Source organism: Monopterus albus, unplaced genomic scaffold, assembly GCF_001952655.1.
Source record: "Monopterus albus unplaced genomic scaffold, M_albus_1.0 scaffold18.1, whole genome shotgun sequence".
NCBI classification, from domain to species: Eukaryota; Metazoa; Chordata; class Actinopteri; order Synbranchiformes; family Synbranchidae; genus Monopterus; species Monopterus albus.
In genome coordinates this window covers 5,184,573-5,204,087 of record NW_018127898.1, presented here as the reverse complement: position 1 = coordinate 5,204,087, position 19,515 = coordinate 5,184,573, and the positions used below count along the sequence as shown (strand labels likewise).

The 19,515-nt window shown below is 38.6% G+C and overlaps 2 protein-coding genes across 4 annotated transcripts in view; one reads left to right on the top strand and one right to left on the bottom strand.

The window, feature by feature from the left end:
• The window catches only part of atxn7 (ataxin 7), a 29,874-nt gene extending 12,851 nt beyond the window's left edge, over window positions 1-17,023 (bottom strand). The window contains exons 1-5 of one of the 3 annotated variants that reach the window (XM_020592957.1): window positions 16,578-17,023; window positions 13,675-13,773; window positions 9,677-9,889; window positions 9,416-9,484; window positions 2,745-2,849 (exon numbers count right to left, since the gene is read on the bottom strand). In XM_020592957.1, coding sequence (XP_020448613.1) covers window positions 2,745-2,849; window positions 9,416-9,484; window positions 9,677-9,881 — 379 coding nt within the window. In that variant the 5' untranslated portion in view covers window positions 9,882-9,889; window positions 13,675-13,773; window positions 16,578-17,023. The other 2 variants (XM_020592958.1, XM_020592959.1) reach the window with 2 other exon arrangements.
• Window positions 17,024-17,930: 907 nt separating this feature from the next.
• Window positions 17,931-18,949, top strand: thoc7 (THO complex 7). The gene is made up of 3 exons (XM_020592960.1): window positions 17,931-18,034; window positions 18,299-18,419; window positions 18,520-18,949. Exons 1-3 carry the CDS (start codon window positions 18,016-18,018, stop codon window positions 18,932-18,934), a joined length of 555 nt encoding a protein of 184 aa, XP_020448616.1. The 5' UTR covers window positions 17,931-18,015; the 3' UTR covers window positions 18,935-18,949.
• The last annotated feature ends 566 nt before the right edge of the window (window positions 18,950-19,515 follow it).

Below are 19,515 nucleotides of genomic sequence, written 5' to 3'. Positions count from 1 at the left end.
GCACTCCCTGCACACAAAATCGCAGCAGAAAACCCCAGCATGACACGCGGTGTTCTGTTCACAGAGTACTAACACTGAGAAATGAGAGCCAGTACCAGTGGCAGTGGAAGAAGAATAAAGAGTGAAGCACAATGCGAAGGAGGAAAAAAAAAATACAACAGACAATAGGAGGAGCCCTAACATCCTCTTTCACACTGTCAAACAGCTAGCTTAGTGCTAAGGGAGATCCCTGGCAGCGAGAGTGAGAGAAAAACACCAATGTCCAAGTGAAACAGCCTTACTACACTCTCCCCAGGCACCATGTTTAAGTCGAAGCATGACCATGGCCAGGCTTCTGTGAACTATTTGTTTATAAACAAATAGTTCTTAAGGCAAAAATTATAAATGCATTTCATTAGAATAACTGCTATTTAAGCTCAAGATGCATGATCCAAAAAAAAAACAAGTCTTTGTTTGCAAGTTCATAATTTAATGCACAAAACAGGAGCCGAGCTTGAAGCTTCCTGTTCTTCGGTGAGTGTCACCCCTGCTGGGATCAGCCTCAGCCGAGAAGCGCAAACACCTAACGGGAGACAGATGGGCTCAAAGAAGCAAGCTAAAATCATATGGGGACCACCTCAATGGTGCTGAGATCAGTGTTGTAGCTCAGTGTTAACGCCCCATGGGTCTACAAATAACAACACCAGAGAGAGGAAGACAAGAGGGAAAAAAAAAAAAAAAAAAAAAAAAATCACAGCAAGCACTCTCGTACTCTCTATGGCCACGTATAGTAGCACAACCACAGAATTTCACTGATCTGGTATATCAAACAAGACATGCCAAATGTTCTCTGGTTCCAGCTTCTCAAATGTGAAGATATGCTGCTCTTTGCATCATTTTCAATATCAAATTGAAAATAATTGGTGTTGTAATGTAGTGACAACATCAGTCTGGGCAATCATAATTTGCATTTGCCTGTGCCAGCGAGAGCCACAGCCGGAGGCATTGTTTTCAGGTTGTCCATCCGTCCCATTCTTGTGAATGTGATATCTCAGGAATTCCTTGAGGGAATTTCTTCAAATGTGGACAAGTGGGCACTTGGACTCAAGGATGAACTGATTTGATTTTGGTGGTCAAAAGTAAAGGTCAGTGTCCTCAAGTCTGTCCCATTACCATGAATTTGACTGGTTGGCAGAGCCATACAACCGAAGCAGTAATTCTAGTTTCTACTATTTTCTGACATTTTATTGACTAACGGATAAAGTGTATCATCAATTGTGGATGCTTGAATGCAGGGGGAAAAAATTAATTCAACAGTAGGTAAACAAAATGCTCCTGTAGCTGGTACTTTGTTAAAGAGACTGGTACCAATTTAAGACTGGTCCTTAGTTCCCACCCCAAGTACTGGGAGAGAAAAGGCTGGACTGGTGCATCTTTAATAGTTAGTATAAAAATATTTTACAAAGAGAGGAAAGAAATGGCTAAATATATCCTGAAATAATTGTCAAATCACTATTTGGGGTGTTTGTACTCCATGGATGAGATTGTGCACAGTCTGCATCAACAATACCATCCAATTCAAGATGTGTGTGGACACCTGCTGTGAAGTTGTCAGTATTGTTTTACTTTCCAGGCACTGTAATACCCTCAAGTGTTTATCTAGGTCTCATGTTAAATTCCCAGGTAGCACTGAAACTCCAGTGGATGCTGTAATACAAACGGAATAGTCTGGTCCAGACAGGCTTGCACAGGTCTGTATTGTTTAACAGTTTGGGAGGAGTTTTTTTTCCCCCACTACTTTGTTTTGAGTGCTACTGACACAGTAGCAAGGACACTTTCTCCAGGGGCCGTGAACTGTTGTACCTCCCTCTTGTGGCTGACCTTGACAACTGTAACTGCTGTCGCATTTCATGGTAAATGCACACCACTGAAAACATTTAGGACAAATAAGATCCAAGTTATAAGAAGAGAATGCTCTCAGAGATTTGTGATTCAGATGCTGAGAGTGTAGGATGGGACAAAATTGGATGTGTCACAAGAAGCTTTCCTCACCATTTCAAGGAAATGAGTTCGGGAGTGAACAGACAGCTTATTTCTTTCAGCAACTGTGGTGCGTTTGTGAACTTTGCTGTGAACACTGTCAAGTTTAACAAGATCTACAGTGATGCAATCCCTGTACTGACAAATCTATAATTCATCCATTTACTTTAGCACTGTAGTCAAAGATCCAGCTAAGAATTGGAAATCCATACACTGAAATGCATGCACATACACATCCCTGGAGTACTAATGGAACCAGTAATCTGATCTTATGGGTATGTGTTAAAACTGTACATTATTGCTAAGACAGAGACATCAAATATTAACAGAGGAACTGCAAACACACACGTGAGACAATGAGTGAGAAAAATAAATCAAAGTCTGTGGTGTCCTTTCTCAGGTTGCTGTGTGGAGAAGGAAAAGTGGTGGTGGAACACAAAGGTAGAGGGAGAAGTAACACCACAGAGTGTGTTAATGTACCATCAGCTGTATGTAAACGCTATACGAAATGAGTACAGGGCTCCCACAGTTGAAAACTACTTTTGTTACTTCATTGTTGATGCTAACTGTCCACATGCACCCCATCCTTCTACTGGGTGATCTATGAAATTTAAAAATGATTAAATGCAACTCTGCTTGGTGTTTGCATGAATGATGACTAAATATATTAGTGCTCTAATTCATGCATATTTGTGTATGTATGTGTGTGCCCACACAACACTTACCATAATGTGCTTGGAAGGCTTGGGGCTTGACTACCTGACCGCAGTGGCTGCACATCACAAGGTAGAAGTCGTCCTGTGCGGGACACTGGCCAAATATGGGCATGTCTGTAGACGGGAAGAACCAGACAGGGCACAAGTCAAGGAGAGGTAAATGAAACAGATCTGTGTTCACCTGCTGCCCAAGTTAGCTGTTGTTTGTACACTGAAACACCTGTCATTTGTTGTCACAATGATGTAACAGCCCAAGACAGTAACTCCAGTTCAACTGCATGATGATTAAGGTGTTGGATTGTTTTTTTATAACACCAAGAAGAAAAAAAACAATCCAACATCTTAATCATACCAAGATTATTTTAAAACTCCTCAGTCAAGGAGATGCGACATGCAAAGTCTGCACATGCAAATACAGATTACTCCCAAGTACTAGTCCCAGTTCACCATGGAGATCATGTCCTAGTGAAAAGAAGCAACAAAAGAGCAAGCAATCCAAAGGTTACCTGCTTTCACTGTCTCTTTTAGACATAAAAACAACAACAAAAAACAGGCAACTCCTCCCATCTTTGCTGCTTTTCTCTCTTGTGCTAGTCAACTACATGCACACATTTGGGCTTTGGACTACTGGTCAAACAAAACAAGTGATTTAAAGACATCACTGAGCTCAAGGAAGTGGTTAGGGGTGTATTTCACAAGTTCCATCACAACCTTATTCCGACTCTCTTAGCCAGTGATGCAACGTTTGTCAGTAATCTCAAAAGTGTACCAAAGTGTTGATTTGATTCAACACAGGGACTTGCGATTGATATCAAAGGATGAGCCTATTTTTATTAATTTACAAATGCAACAAAAATATAACTTGGAAATTTTATTGAGCTCCTCTGTTCACTACAAAGTGCTATGTAAATAAAGATAAAGACCCACAATGGCCTTCAAATTCAACACAAACTGACTTTTGAGATAGGACATTTATACTGCCACACATATAAAAACAATGGGGAAAATAAATCCACCGAATTTTAGTTTAAAACATCGCATTCCTACTTAGGGTTGTGCATGTGTCCTTTTTAAAATGAAATACTTCCACACCTGTGACTTGTTTGTGATGAGAGAGTTTTACTTTACCTGTTAGTGTTTTTAGACGTTTGACTGCTCGCACTCACCTCTCAATCAACAAAGACAGAACTCCATCCTATCAAATGTGTCAGTCCACACCGTCTCAGAGACATGCGTGTCACCTGTTTTTTATATAATAAATCTACTTTTTCCCTCTGGTGCATTTACAGAGGCATAATTTCCACAACCAGAAGATTACAACTACAAATCATCTGTTATTATTTTTGGGCTGCAAACTTTTTACTAGTCTCCTTTATGACTGATCAGGCTTCTGCTGTCACTGCTTTTGGTTTCACTTTCCCTGGCCCTCTGTAGCAAGACGAGGAAATCAATAAATCTGTACATAAAAATGCTGCCGATTTCTTCCTGCTGCGGGGCAGCCTGACGAAGACAGTCTGTCCAACCACAGTTGTTTAAGCTCATAGAGAGCTGCTGACAGACAGACAGCTGTTCTAGCAACAAAGATGCTGCACTGATCAAAGTCAGTGTAAGTTGAACGGATCAAATCCTTCAGTAGCACTTTTGCACTGCTTGCGTCTGGCTTTTAGTGTGAATTTCCAGTGAGAATGCTACAAAAAAGGCGCTTCAACAGAAATGTGAATGGAAATGTGCAAAAATAAAGGTACGTCTAATGTTTTCACTTTGCACTGATGATATCAGAACGCTGGTTATTTGATCCGATGCATCGATCCAGACTGATGGATCGTTACATTTTTTTGTTTTTATGGATCAAACAATTTATTATTTCAATTGCAAAAATAAACAGCAGATAAATCAATAACAAAAATAATCATTAGTTAAAAAAAAGAGTTCAGAGTCAAGGCTCGTCTGAAACCTCCTCACCATAAGCCAGCCCAAGTTTAATACAAGAAAACATTATGGGGTAACAATGAAAAGTGAACATATAAACAGAATCAGAGACCTATACAAACGTTTGGCTACTCATATGGCAGCGTCTTCCTTTGGCACACAGAGATGCTACGACACCACAGAGGCACAGCAATCATGAAAGCCACGGTACATGAACAGAATGTCTGCAGCACCAGCATCTCTAACCACTCAATAGCAGGAACCACAGAGCCTCTCGTTTCACTAGCCACTCTAACACAAATCAGAGGAAAGTGCCGCTTCTCACCAGAATGTGATCAAAATTTACCCTGGCGCAAAAAATCAAAAACCACCTAATTAATGAGGCTAATTTAAAAAAAAAACTGCCTGGGGCATTATGACGAGATGAACAGAGGAGAGGATACAAGGAGAGAGAAGTGGAGCCCCTCTCCACTACGTACTCCAGAGTACGCCAGAGCCGTCAAGGGTTCTTCAAACATGACTGGCCGAGTCTGGAAGGGACGAGGGCCATTAAGCAAAGACCATATAAAAGGGTTTACGTGGTGGGTTCCCTCTCAGGCAGGTCATATGGATGAACTGACAAGCCTGATGCTACTTAATGTGTGCCAATTGCTTGAAGCCAGTCTGCTAAGTGTCTCCTTCAACAGCAGTGGAGCGAAAAGACTTATTTTCAGAGCAGCTGGGGTCTGCCACAGAGAAAAGGCAAATGTCTTCACTTAATGGACAAAGGAATGTAAATGATACAGACCTTGATTCAGAAACCACACTGCTGATGTGCTCAAGCAATGGTCTGTTCTGCAAAGTGAACATGTGCAGGGATGTGATGTGGTGCGTAGGATTCACTGGTTGCCACAAGCAGAAGTGCAAGGCATTAACTATGGATGGAAAATGGCCTGAAGGTTCTGGGCAACTTTACTGTTCTGCATGTCTGTTTACATATCATTTCCTCTGCAAGTCATTCACCTTTACCACTAGAAAACTAAAATTATAATGAAAGAAATATTTGCTAAACCAATAACGTCCCATGTATTTATTCCCCATTAAAACTCCACTTTTTCTCAGACCTCCTGTTAAAACTGGCCAAGAACTGCCAAGTCCAGCAGGCCAACCACATTTCTTCACTGGATCAATAGCAAGCTCAAAGGAGACTCATTCCCAAACTGCTGCTGTTGTTCACTTGGAGCGTTTTCCAAACTGGTTGCTCAACTATAAAAGCAGCACACCTAGATCTCCCAGCAATTCTGCATTCAACATACTGGCTGTACCACTAAAACGGGCTCACTTGAAAAGTGGTCTAACGCCACAGTGTCTACCCCGATCTCAATCTGCATTTCCTTCTTGTGCAAGGAGAAGACGAAAAGGAGAGGGTGGGTGGGGGGAAGAGTGCAAGGAGAAGACGAAAAGGAGAGGGGGGGGGAAGGAAGTCACTGTGGAGGAGAAAGTGCAGGCAAAACAAATGCCCAAAGCCAAAAAACAAGTGTGATGAAGAAATAACAACCGAAAGAAACAGAGCAGAGAAGCAGGCCGAGGCCTTAGCAAAACAAAGAAAGAGGGAGTGAAGGACCTGCGCTCAAGGAGGAGAAAGAATGCGTGTGAGCATGAGGCTGAGGAAGAGAATGAGAGTCCAGTTAATTTCAGCATCCTCATCCATGGCAGTGATAAATGATCTAGGTGGAACACTAGCAGCTCTGGCTGACTGTGAGCAGCACACATGTTGGCTGAATCCGACCAGTGGCTGACAGCGGCACTACATTTCCCAGCTTCACTGAATGTGACGGTGCCACTGAAAAATTATAAAAAAAAGCAAAGACAGACGATGAGTAAATTCATCAGTCATTAATTGTCACACATTTTGACAATGCGTGTGTGTGTTAATCATCTGCATGTGTTAGAATGGCGGTTACACCACAGGAGGAATCTGGTGGTGAGTCATGGCAGAGGTGTAGTCACCCACTTGTAATACCCCCACTAGAAACACACACACAAACAGAGAATTACATTCTATGAATGCACGCTTCTGCCATGAGCAGCATGTGCTGATCAGCCCCATAACACAAACAACACTAACTGACAGACGCTGCTACATGATGAAGACATGTTTTGAGCCAGCTACATGACAAGTGACCCAAGAGCACCGAATTTTAAAAGACCATTCTGTCTCTAAGCCTGGGAATACAACATTCATCAACTTGCAAACAGCATGTCTTGAAACAACATTTCCTGAGGTAAGTCTCCAACTAAACATGTATTCCTACCAATGTATGTCACATTATTTTAAACATTGTGCTTGATGCTACAAGTATGAAACATAACATTTAGCTGCTGAACTTGTGCAATGGCCTTACATTATGCACACAGGTCACATTGTTAACCAGTGCAACATTAGATAAATGCCCTGACAAATAGCCTGCAATTAACCCTTTCCTTTACTGCAACATGTACAGTAGAATGAGCACGAGAGAGAAAATAAAGCTGTACACACACTGATGACACAAGTGTGGGCTAAGACCATGTGAGCAAAGTGATATGCGCCATCTTTGCTAATGGTCATTCCTCAGTGTGATGTAACTTCAGACAGCTACCCTTCTTCTGCAAATCCATGGTGAATAGCAACCAGAAAGAACCATTCCAACATATATACTTCCATATCTGTCATAGTTCTTCATATCATATGATGGCGTGAACATCCTAAGAAGATCCCTGTGTTTATATATTTGACATGACCTGCTCATGTGTCTTTGATCAAGAAATAAAAATTCTCACTGCAAAGTGAACAAAAGAGGGTATGGATTTGTTGCTGAAATACATACAATGTAAAAATTCAAATATCTTTGAGGTTACCTAATCAATAACTAAAAAGACCAATAGCAGAGTGACAGGAACATATTTGGCTGCAATATGGATTTGTCAGAATAACAAGACTGGCAGAAGACTTGTATTTCTGTTGAAACTATGTTCTTATAGGCAGTTTTTTCTTCTGAAGCATGGTTATTGCCTAAGATAAACAGTTACACATTCAACTTGAAAAGACATGGGCACACTATGCTCGGACACATACGCAAAATCAGCCACATCATCGCAACCGTTAGTCTTTTCTCTTGAAAAAGTAAACGACAATGTCTGAAAGCACTTGTAATAAAAATACACATCTCACTTTTATGTGTCTTGTCCTAGTGGATTTTGTTCTCTTTTTCTCCTTGTTCTGAGCAGCAGTATGCTAAATAGTGTTGTCAGACCTTATAAACTCATGTATCAGACAGTGTCACCGCTGAAGTGGGTATTTCTCCCTGACCACAGGGGTAAGTATTGAACAAATTGCTGCTTGGCACACCAAAATGAGGAGAAGACAACAACAAGCCTAACAGGGACTGGGGTTACCTTCTATTGTAATGCACATTGGCTGACAAAAACAAAATAAAATATAAAATAAAGATTCAACTAGAAGAGTCTCAGTCAACTGACAGGTCTTTTGACTAATGACTAGTCGACTTTCAGTGGTCAGCCCTACATAAAACCTTTCATTAAACCAACGGGACATCAAACTACAATCACTGTATTGCTGTGGTAACAAAGTCATCATTCTTTACATTTAGCTCTGAGTTAAATGAAGAGGTCTGTCTTCACCTCGCTCATTCTGATTTCAATTATAGAGCTTGGTGTGTTTTTTGAGCCTGGAAAACGGAGCATGACTGTTGAATCGTCATTAAACCAGAGGCCACTGTACTGTTATAACAATTTACCTTTGGTGGGGAAGCTTATTCTAAATCCAGACATTGTGGGTTTTATCACCTACAGTAGGTGATGATACCCTTTATTTGTATTGTCATGACTGATCTATTCTGTTTTATAGTTTTAACCTAAAAAAAAAACCCAATGTAAAATATGTTTCAGCTTTAGAGAAAACCAGTGGAATAACCTAAGACCATAGTTATAAGTAGGAAAATGTAATCAGTATATCTGTTATCAGAGAAGCCAAGTGGATTTACTTCATCCTAGCAGACTGAGTTTAGATTTGTTAGGCCTCAGTAAATTAAATATCTATATGTGGTTCAAAAAATATTCAAAATGTAACTATAGTATTTTGCATACAATGTCTAAATATATGGTTACAAATTGCTACAGTTGTGCATATTTTGTGTTAAGGCAGTTTGCGAAAATAGGAGTGAGCCATATTGTAACCTATTTTAACAGATGTATGACTAAGAAGGAGCTTTTACAAAAAGTCCCATTAGCTGTTTCAGCAGTCTAATTTACATGTTGTGGTTCTCATTTTGAGTTTTCTACAAACTAACTGTTAAAATTGTTGCCTTACAGTTCTTCAAGCAACAGACCTTGCTGTTATCTTAAAGGAGGATCACATAAAATATGATAAAAGGTTACATATGTAAAATGACAAACATGGATGATGAACGGTTAAGTCATGGACACAATATGACCAACCAGAATACATTGTGTTACTAATAATGGGCCTACACAATCAAATACAGCGAGCCTAATGTGTTAACCGATAAGTTATTTTAGGGAAATATGTAACTACCACAGCACTAACAGACAATGTTTCAGTCATTATTTCCGGTTGTCCAGTCAATTCGTGATGCGCATGTTTCACAGTAGGTTTACCGTAGACGAACAACGCGTGTAAAGTGTTTGAATCCATGTGTGCAAACCCCCAGAACCAAAACACACCTTTGGCCCTAGAGGAAAAAACTCACCTTCTCTGCACAAGCGCATGGCTTCTCGATTTTTCCCGAAGTCTTTGAAACTTTCCTCCGATTCAGCACCTGAAAATGAGACAATCCGACACACAGACAAATAAATAGTTGCACTTGCTTGCCTGCCTGTGCTGTTGCTACCAGCAGCGTTTCTTCATATTCCACCAAAACTGCATGCAATCGGCCAAAAAAGGACGGGACTGGCAACAGTCGCGTTCTACCTCGCTTTCTCGCGCACATTCGGGACGCTGGGGAACTCACCGTCGTTGCCGTGGAGTTTGACGGCGTCGACCCAGTTGCTCCAAGGCTGTCCCAGCATTATTTCTGGACTAGGTAAGGATCTCCGCTCCGCAACAGTCGCCATTGCTGTGGAGCCTTCTCCCCGCTGGATCTGCTGCTGCTTCAGCTGCTGCCTGGCCGCTCGGCGCAGCTCCCCCCTGACGTCATCCTCGGCCCTTTCCGACATTCTTTCCGCTACAATGTAACAACACAAGAGTCAGCGTTGGACGCGCTCGGGATAGGGCGACTTTTTCCACTGACTGACACAGGTAAGCGCGTATGGCAGATGGTTTTAACATTTAAAACGTTTCACTTGAACATTCATAATTGGATTTCGGATATCTAAACCGGCATTTTGACTAGTCGAAATTACAGTGTCACGTGTGAAAGTGGTAAATCAAGATATCTGCAATTGTATCAAGACCAGTATGAATGACAAGATAGCTACAATTAAAATTTCGACTAGTCACAATTCCTTTTTTGGATATCCGAAATGATGTCACTGTAACTGGAATAATAACTGGCCAAAATTACGATATAGATATCTTTAATTAGAATGTTGACTGGTCAGAATGTAATCGCAGATATCTGGAATTCACATTTCAGACAGGCAGAACTGAACTGTAGATATCTTAAATTACTTTTCCCATTCAGGTCAATGAGGAATTCTTACTGGCCAAAATTGCAGATATCTTTAATTCGAATTTTGTCTAGTCAAGACTTAAGTGTAGATATCGTATAGTTTTGACTAGTCATAAATACACTGCAGATATCTTAAATGTAAGTCCTGTCCACCTATTTAATGTTAAAGGGGCTTGCCATAAGTGCATGTTGTTTCACCAAACCCGCCTCTTAAAAAAGCCCTGTCTGTGGTGGCCACTAAATAAGCAACAAGTACTAAAATTACATGACATATTGCATACACATTAAATTGGCTGACTCTTAAGGTCTCTGGGCTCCTTGCTAGTTAGCTTTAGCTTTAATTGCTTGCATTGCATGCAATGTGTATCTGTTTGGTTTGGTGGTTAATGTTAAACCTCCTGTATTAAATACACACATACATAAGCTCTGGCTCACTCATTGGTTAGCCTATCTACAACAATGTGTAGTATTCTGTAATTTATTTTAAAAATATACATAATACAGTGGCCTATAAATAAGTGTGGTATCGAACAGTTGTTTTAATATGAAACTGAATGTCAACATTCCTTGCAAACTGTATCAAAGCTACTTAGATTTTGGAATATTTACAGTTATTGCGAAATTTCTAAATCTTTCTTTAATGTTCACAATAACAGATTAAACATTCTATCAATTATTGCCTTTTGATATGTGTTCTACTAGGCTATATAAAAATATAATTTACTTAACATTTTAATTTGACTATTTCTGTAAACAGAGACTTTACTTTGAGACTAATAAACATCTGTGTAGGTTTGACTTTGGTTGATGTCTGCACCATGCACATTCTGAGTACTGTATCACAGATCATGCTATGGCACATTTACGGTGCAAAATATGCATTTTCTCACTTACCCTCTAAGAAAAAGTAGCATTTAAAATCTACAATATTCCAGCCGTGAAAGGACACAACAAATGGCACTCCAAAAGTCAAACTTTACATTTTTTACAAGACTTTGCAATGACAGCAATACAAAAATATCCATAAAGTCCTAAGATAACCGTTTTTACACAAATATTAACCAACATAGTGTAGATGAATATGTATAGCAAAATGTTAGTTTGATCTTCATAGATGGTGGCTCAACAACTGATATTTTACCAAATACCTGATATTTTGAAATAAAGACAAGCTCAAATTATATGTTACTGTTAATTAAAAAGAATGTCTGAGATATATTAACAACACAATGAAATTTAAGGCAGACTTGTTAAGTTTTGAAAACTTGTAAAGACTGAATTATCCACAGCCAAGCTTTCTTTACTTTCCATTTCAAAATAAAATGTTCGTTATCTACCCCAGTGATGCATGTTTTAACCTGACAAATGCTGACATGCTTAAAAAAAAAATGGAAACAGACAATATATTTAGAACAGAGACCTCGGGAAAAATAATGCACCACCATGACTTACAATCTATTTTATATGAACGATTTAGTGCTTGATTCCATGTAACCATTTTTTTGTTTCTCAAATCAGTCTGACAAAATAACAAGGACACTTTAAGCACCCTTCAGTACTTCTTAAACCAACTGGCAGATTGTAATAGAAACTCCTAATACTAAATGAATACTAAATAAAAAGGTTGTGTGTATTCATATTTGGTATGCACCATGAAGAGCCCTGAGCAAAAATTGGCCTCGACTCTCTGTTGTTAGTTTCAAGTGCACAGTTAAGAAGCTCATCTTTGTCTTTAGATCAACCCAAAAAACATAAATACAAATTAAGAACCTTGCCCTGATGATGCTACCTGTGTCCCGCATTAATACATTTTCTTTTTTGTTAATTTTTCATTAAGTCACAAACGGATCCAGTGTATTAATCTATTCAAAAAGATGTAAATATGTCCAATTCCACTGTTGACTAAGAAAAGATAGCTGTACATGCTCATATTATGAGGATGCCAATTGCATGCAGCAATAATAATGAACACAGGACAAACAACTAACTGTAGAAAGGCATTTAGCATCTTTGACATTTGAAGAAAGTGCTTGGAGTTTGTATTTGGACTATTTGCTGGAGCCAGAAAATGTAAAACGGACACCCAGGGTTGAACCAGAGTACAAGACAGTATATCACATTTAGCTTACTGATTCAAAGACATTTCACTTCCTATTTTAAAAACACAGATCAATACCTACAATATGGGTGAGCAGACATACCAAGCATGATGCTGTACATTACACAGCTTTTAGTGGCTTCTTATTTCCTTTGGGGAAAAAAACGTTTTGCATTATATGTAGCAAACAGTGGGTCAATACTTTTTATTCTACAGCGATTTTAATTGGCTCACCTACATTAAATCAGTGGTGTACTGCAATATGTCAAAATACTGTATCAGTTATCTAAATGAAAGTATTTCCCACAATGACACAAAAATAATATTTTTTCCAAGAGGCATACACAGCAAGTGTTTTCCACTGAAATGTGTGACTTACATACTCAGGCACAGCCACACATTACAAGAACCTGTGTTTTGTTAAGTCTGGAACAAAATTGAGCCCTGTGCTCCTTCTGTTTATTTCACAACATACTGATGACTTAATATTAGTCTATCTTCAATGAGCAGCAGTGACTTCTGGTCTGGGATAGGACCAAAAGTGTAGTAGTTTATCTATTTATTTATTTTACATAAAAATCATCACAAATTCTTAAGACAGATATGACACTAAATAGCCCTTTTTTTATACATGCATGTGTCCAGCATGTGAACCAGTCACTAGAGCCTGAACATCACAGACTGAAATTATACATTTAATGACTAGCAAAATGAGGACCCTTGTACAATATTTGACAGTCCGATTACATATTGCCTTTGTGAAACGCGCAGTGCTAGATGTTGGCAGAGGTAGTGGTGTTCTACTGGATTACATTTCATTGAAAGGTGTTTGTAATATTTATATAAAGCCTAATAAACACACACAATAAACCGAACAGCTCACCTTCAGTATGTGCAACCCAATACAGCACCAGTACAAACTGTTTTTCTGCTTTTAGTGAAAGTATACTAATAGCAGAGTGACAGAAAGGGCTTTTTCTTTTGCTACCTCTGGGCTACCTTTCCTCCAACACACCCGCATCATTATGACTACCTTATCAGTAAAAATCTGGCATTAAACCTTTACACAGTAAACAACACATTAACTAGTTTCCCCCCCGACCCACCATTTTCTGATGTGTGTTTCAAATATCTTTATGAAAATCCTAAGTAAATTAACCAAAAACAGATTAATATTATACTGCTACTAAAAACATTAATTGTTAATAGAGTGTCATAGTTAGTAACAGTGATCTCTTACCTTGGAAAAATAAGATAAAAGGAACTTATTTTTTATTCAATCAGCCGATCCTCATCAGTTTGGGTAATCACTGGCTGCCACACACACTGAAGAGGAAGTCTGGAGACACATACACACACACAAACAAACAAACATTGAGGGAAGACATATCAGTATCAAGTTCTTGGTTTTGCTGTTTCTTGACATAGTGAACTGGGAATTTTAAGACTATGTCTGGAAGGTAACACTATGCTCTCTGGCCCTGTCATGGACTCACCACTATGCAGTAATCCAATCCAGTAAGCGCATTCCCTAACCACCTCTCCAGCCTCACAGTAATCCCCTTTTAAGGACTGAAACCATACCGCCTTATCATTATTTTTGTTGTCTCAACTAATGTAGAACATAGTGTAATGCATTAATGAAGGCAGCCCATGAAGCCTTACAGTGATAACAGCTGTGTCTCAGTTACAACAACTTACTTCAGATTTGTTTAAATTTGCACAATACTTCAAAACTTGTTTGCCAAAAACCTTTGCTGCAGCCCATTAAATCTTCTGCTGTAGCCTATTAAAGCCATGACCAAACTGAGTAGCTTCAAACTCAAGCTGCATTCCTTAAGTTTATGTTTTAGAAATGCAGCTGATATTTTGGACTTTCTTGGAACACAATTTTCCATAATCACTATGTTAACTGCATATTATTTGGAAATATGCTACAAGGAGTTTCACCTAAATCCATAAGTATAACCAACAATATTTAGACTACTATGTTATGCACTATAACTGCATGAAAATATACATTCAATACCCATTTGGTAAGACCACTGAGAGTGTCAGAAGACAATGCAGCTGTAAGTTTCACACTTTGGTCAAACATCCAAGACTCCAGGAAGTCAAAAGACATTTTAATTGTTAAAGAAAATGAATGAAAGCTATTAAGGAAGATATATTCTGCTTTATCAAGAACAAAGTCCTTCATATATACAGTACACCTGATGTAGCCTACAGAACATTTTCAAATACATTCTGACTTGTTATACCACAGAAAGGACAAGGTCAGGCACAACTAATTAACAGGTATAGTAAGTGACATTAATGATGGATCTGGTCCATGTAGAAGTGCTGGTATCAGGGCCCAGGCACAGGCAAAGCTAAGGTGAATGAAGCCATTATCAGTATTTGTAGCTTGTGGTTCTAAAGCTTTTTGTTTTATTTAAATGTGCCAAAAGTAGAATAACATACACAACCAAACAAAAACTGCAACTTGTGCTTTAGCCTGTGGACTGGCAAGAACATGCACAGTTCAAGTGTAGACCAAAATGCATGGATAACTGTGCTTAAAAAGAAACCAGAACTATTCACTTTTTCTTTAACTGGTATTAATAAAAATAAAAAAAAAGATATCAAAAGTTCTGAGCAGTTGTTAAAGACTTTGGCTGCATTCACATTATACACCTTAATGGTCAGTTCCAGTTTCTTTGTGAGATCTGATCTATTTAGGATTGATGGTGAATGGCAGCTGTTCTGTATTCGTACAGATAAAGACACTGACCGGGTTGAGTACTGCTAAGGAGTGGGCAATGTGCTTTAAATCAATGTCACACTGAACTAATTTTTCCAAATGTCAATGTGGTAAAGGGTGCAATAAGCACATAAAAAAAAATCTAATGACATTAAATGTAGTGAACTGTAGTCTGCTGTTCACTGCTCATATCAAACCAAACGTCTTACATATGTAAGAAGTTCATCACGTCAGCTTCTTAATTCTGATGATAAATTACTTGAAACAAGTCATTTGAACAGCAAAATCTTCTATGACTACATTAGAATAATGTGGTTCCACTTAAAGTCAATTAAAAATCATCTTGACTTGTTGCCCAGCCATTATACTTCTCTATATATGCTCAGTTGGCAGTTTATTAGGTACATCAAGCTAAAACTAATGCAACAGTCCTGTGACAAGTCATCCTTAAAGAATATAATAATCTTCAGTGTTTGTTCTTCAGACAGTTTTAGACAGGTGTTGGTTCAAATGTATGTTCACTTTGGAGGCTGTAGTTTGTGTTACTATTGAACTGTATTGTATTGTACTGACAAGTGTTATTATTATTTTGGTCTCAACATTTGGCTAAACAGAAACAACTCTCTGTATAACACTGTGCAGTTAAACACCAGCACAAATTACAGCCTCTATGGGATCAAACAACTTCCCTTAACGGTTTGAACAATGTCATCTACTTCATGGGGGAGGATTTGTTGTACGACAGCTGGATTAGACAGCATTACTTTTCTCTAGATGTAGGCTTACCTAATAAGCTGCCACTATGTACACTGACAGGAGTGAATGTATTGTGTAAAATGTAACACTGATCTAAGAGACTAATTATCTTCTATCTTTTAATAGAAATATTATGTACTCGTAGCTTAGCCTGAAAACAGTATGTCAAAGGCCATGACTGGCAAAACATAGCATTATGTAATTTCTTTTATGATTAAGGATTTGCCGTTGACAAATACACAGCAGTTTGACAGGACAACTGAGTTAGTCAACTTAGCTAACATTAGCTAGCAGGGACCAACAAGAGCCAGCAGTTTCACTGACTAGCCACCTCCACCAACGTACACGCCAACCAAAACGCATAATAACATTTGTTAATAGAAAAGTTAAAGTAAACAATTATAAATACAAAAAATACACAATGTGTATCATGAGTTGTGTCATGAAAACAGGCTCCATACCGTGTGGGCCTGTGACTGGTACAAGCGTTAGTAGAGAGCAGTGGTGGCTACATTAGCCTGCTAGCTAACTGGAGCCTGTAGCCAGCCATGACTAGAGTTAGCGAGGAAGCTGGCAGAAGCCTGACAGCATAGCAGAAGTCATTAACAGTCACCACAGATTGACGACAACAACTTCACTCTTACCGAGGCTCTATATGCTGCAGACGTCAACGTGACACCAGGCAGATATATATCAACTGGATGCACTACGCGAAGGAGAGAGAAGACGTTGGGAAAGGGCGAGTGTAGTGCTCAGCCTGTGTGGAGGTCTTCACCTGGTGCTTCCATGTCTGTTTACCAGACTGCATTCTGGGACATAAACGTCACTTCGCCAAAACGCACGCACCGTTTGATACAGCATCTCCTACATCAGCAAAGTATTTCTGGCCTGTTATCGTCAGGGACACGCAATGGGACAAAGCTGGGTACATTTGGCATACGCAACGTATGACACAACATCAAGGAGGTTTCTAGGACGATAGGTCTACTACATACATTTTATCATTTAAAATATGCAATCAACTTAAAATTTTAAAATGGTGGGTAATTTAAGACAAATGACAGTTTATGTAAAATTAAAAGTAGTCTAAAAAGGAAATTAGAACGTTTACTATTTCGTTGACTAATGTGATTGTACTTTAATCTTCTTTTTTTTTTTTGTGATTGTACTTTAACTGCCCTGGCGATCTAATTAATGCTGCCATGTTTTCAAATTTTGTGTTCTCTCTTCTTTTGAATTTTGAAGAATTGGCACTCCGCTTTCCCTTATTGAAGGCTATATTTCTATAATTTAAAGAAAAGAAAAATAGGAATTACTTAGGCCTACAGGTTTATAAAACTTTATACAAAATAGAACAAAGACAAAGGCGAAAAAGATATCATTTTCTAACATAACATCAACTTTAAATAAACTGTTTCTTAAATGCCATCAAAGCTTCGCCTCGCTTGGTTTTAGGATTAGCAATTAACTTTATCACTCAGACGTTCAGTTGCTACCCATCTTGTGCTGTTCTCTTAAAGTAAAGCACTTTATCAGAATAACGTGTTTAACGTTGACCACGCTCGTGTATGTTTTGTCTCAGTAGAGATTAGGCTGTTTGTTTTTATTATTATTTCGTTTTGTTATGCTGGTCTATATATTTCTTAAATTAACTGATATTGTTGAAAGCCAATTACATAAAAAGTCTAAGGTTATTATATCTACCTATGCAAATGGAGAAAGACCTCTTGATTCAAGACTGAATCATATTTTCTTTCCATTTTAAATAGACAAGAAACTATCATGTTCTATTATTTGTATTTGTATTTCATGTGTGCTTTGTGTTTACGTAGCCTGAACTTTCTAGTTATGAAAATATTCTCTTGAATATTTTTTCGCTTTTACTGTGCTGTCTTTGAATCTACTATTAAGCGATTTATTTAGTTGTTTTAATTAACTCATGTTTTCTTTAATAAAGTTTTTTTAAAGACCGTCTGCTTTCCTGTTCTCTGGCCAATCACCGCCGTCTGTCTTCTGAAAAGGGGCGGGGTTGTGTTGTTCATTTCCTGATGTTAAATAAAGTTTATCAAGCTTGGTATAGACATGGGGGCAGTTACAGATGGTAAGTAGGCTAGTGATGTTTTTTTTAATTCGTTGGAAACTTACACGGATGAAAGTTACGTAGACGTGTGTGGCAGAGTTTTTAATGTGTGTATACGTGCCATGTTATACTGTTCTAAATTAACGCATTTTACACTTTAAGAAGCCGTTTGAGTTCAAAGTAGCTAATGCACAATAGCCATGTTTGCTAACGCTAGCTATCGGTTAGCTCAACGACTCTTTCTCATACCTGTTGTATTTGAAAGGCTGTTTAACTCCTTTCCAGATGAAGTTATTCGGAAGCGGCTTCTTATTGACGGGGACGGGGCTGGAGATGACCGCCGAATCAATGTGCTACTAAAGAGTTTCACCAAATGGTGCAACTCGCCTGGAACCCCGGAGGAAGGGTGAGTGAGCGCTTCAGACCCCAACCGTGGACCAGATATTTCTCTACATTTGTGGTGAAGAACTGCTTTGGGCCACAAACCTTCTTGTATTTCTGTTTAGATTTACTCAGTATCAGAGGATGTTGGGGATACTGGCCCAGTGTGAGTTCTCTATGGGGAAGACGTTGATGGTTTATGACATGAATCTTCGAGAAATGGAGAATTATGAGAAAATCTACGCCGACATAGGTATGAAATATGGATGTTTCTCACACTGGCCTGGAATATTTACAGTCCTCACCCCTTTAAAGTTTTTCCACAAGTTGATCACTACACTAGCACATTTGTATTCACAAAAGAAAAGCTATTTAGACCATATCTCTATCTTTCTCTATGCATCTTCTATGGTATATAGCAAACATGAACTATTGTTAGCTAATTCAGTATACTTAATGTTAGAAAACGTAAGCATATGTGCAGCCCACAGTGTAACTCATTGTATCCATAGCAGTGTAATATTTCCTCTTTCTTATTAAGTTTACATCTGTTCATTTGAGTGCTCTTTAAATCTATCTATCAATGTAGGATAGACAAATAATGCCCCTTTCATCACAAACAGTGATGATTGATAACCACCATAATCTCGGAATCATTTATTTTTAAGAAAAATTAAATGTTAAAAGCTCTCACTTTTGTGTAACCTTTTACAAGAAGCATGAAGTATAATGGTGCTATAGATATACTTTAGCCTGAGCCTCATTTTTAGCCTACACATTGTGGAAAACAAAGTTTCTGAATCTGCTATTGACAGTCCATTTTTATTATGTATAATCAGATGTAATTACGCTAATAGAAAGAAAGTCACTTTCGGCTTTTCCCGTTTAGGGGTCACCACAGCGAATCGTCACACTGATGACTCGCATGTTAACATTTGGCACGTGTTTTACGTCGGATGCCCTTCCTGACCCAACCTGGATTCGAACCTAATTACTTAATACTGAGGAAATTTTAAAAACCTGATGGTTCTCAGGCATATTATGAAATGTGTTAATTCCTCCTCTAACTGTGCATTATCTTGTATGTTATCTCATATCTTGTGTAGTTCTCTTGTAATTAT

Coding starts and splice junctions, on each gene's coding strand:
- thoc7 (XM_020592960.1), top strand. Junction 18,420..18,519: donor CCTGGAACCCCGGAGGAAGG/GTGAGTGAGCGC, acceptor ATTTCTGTTTAG/ATTTACTCAGTATCAGAGGA.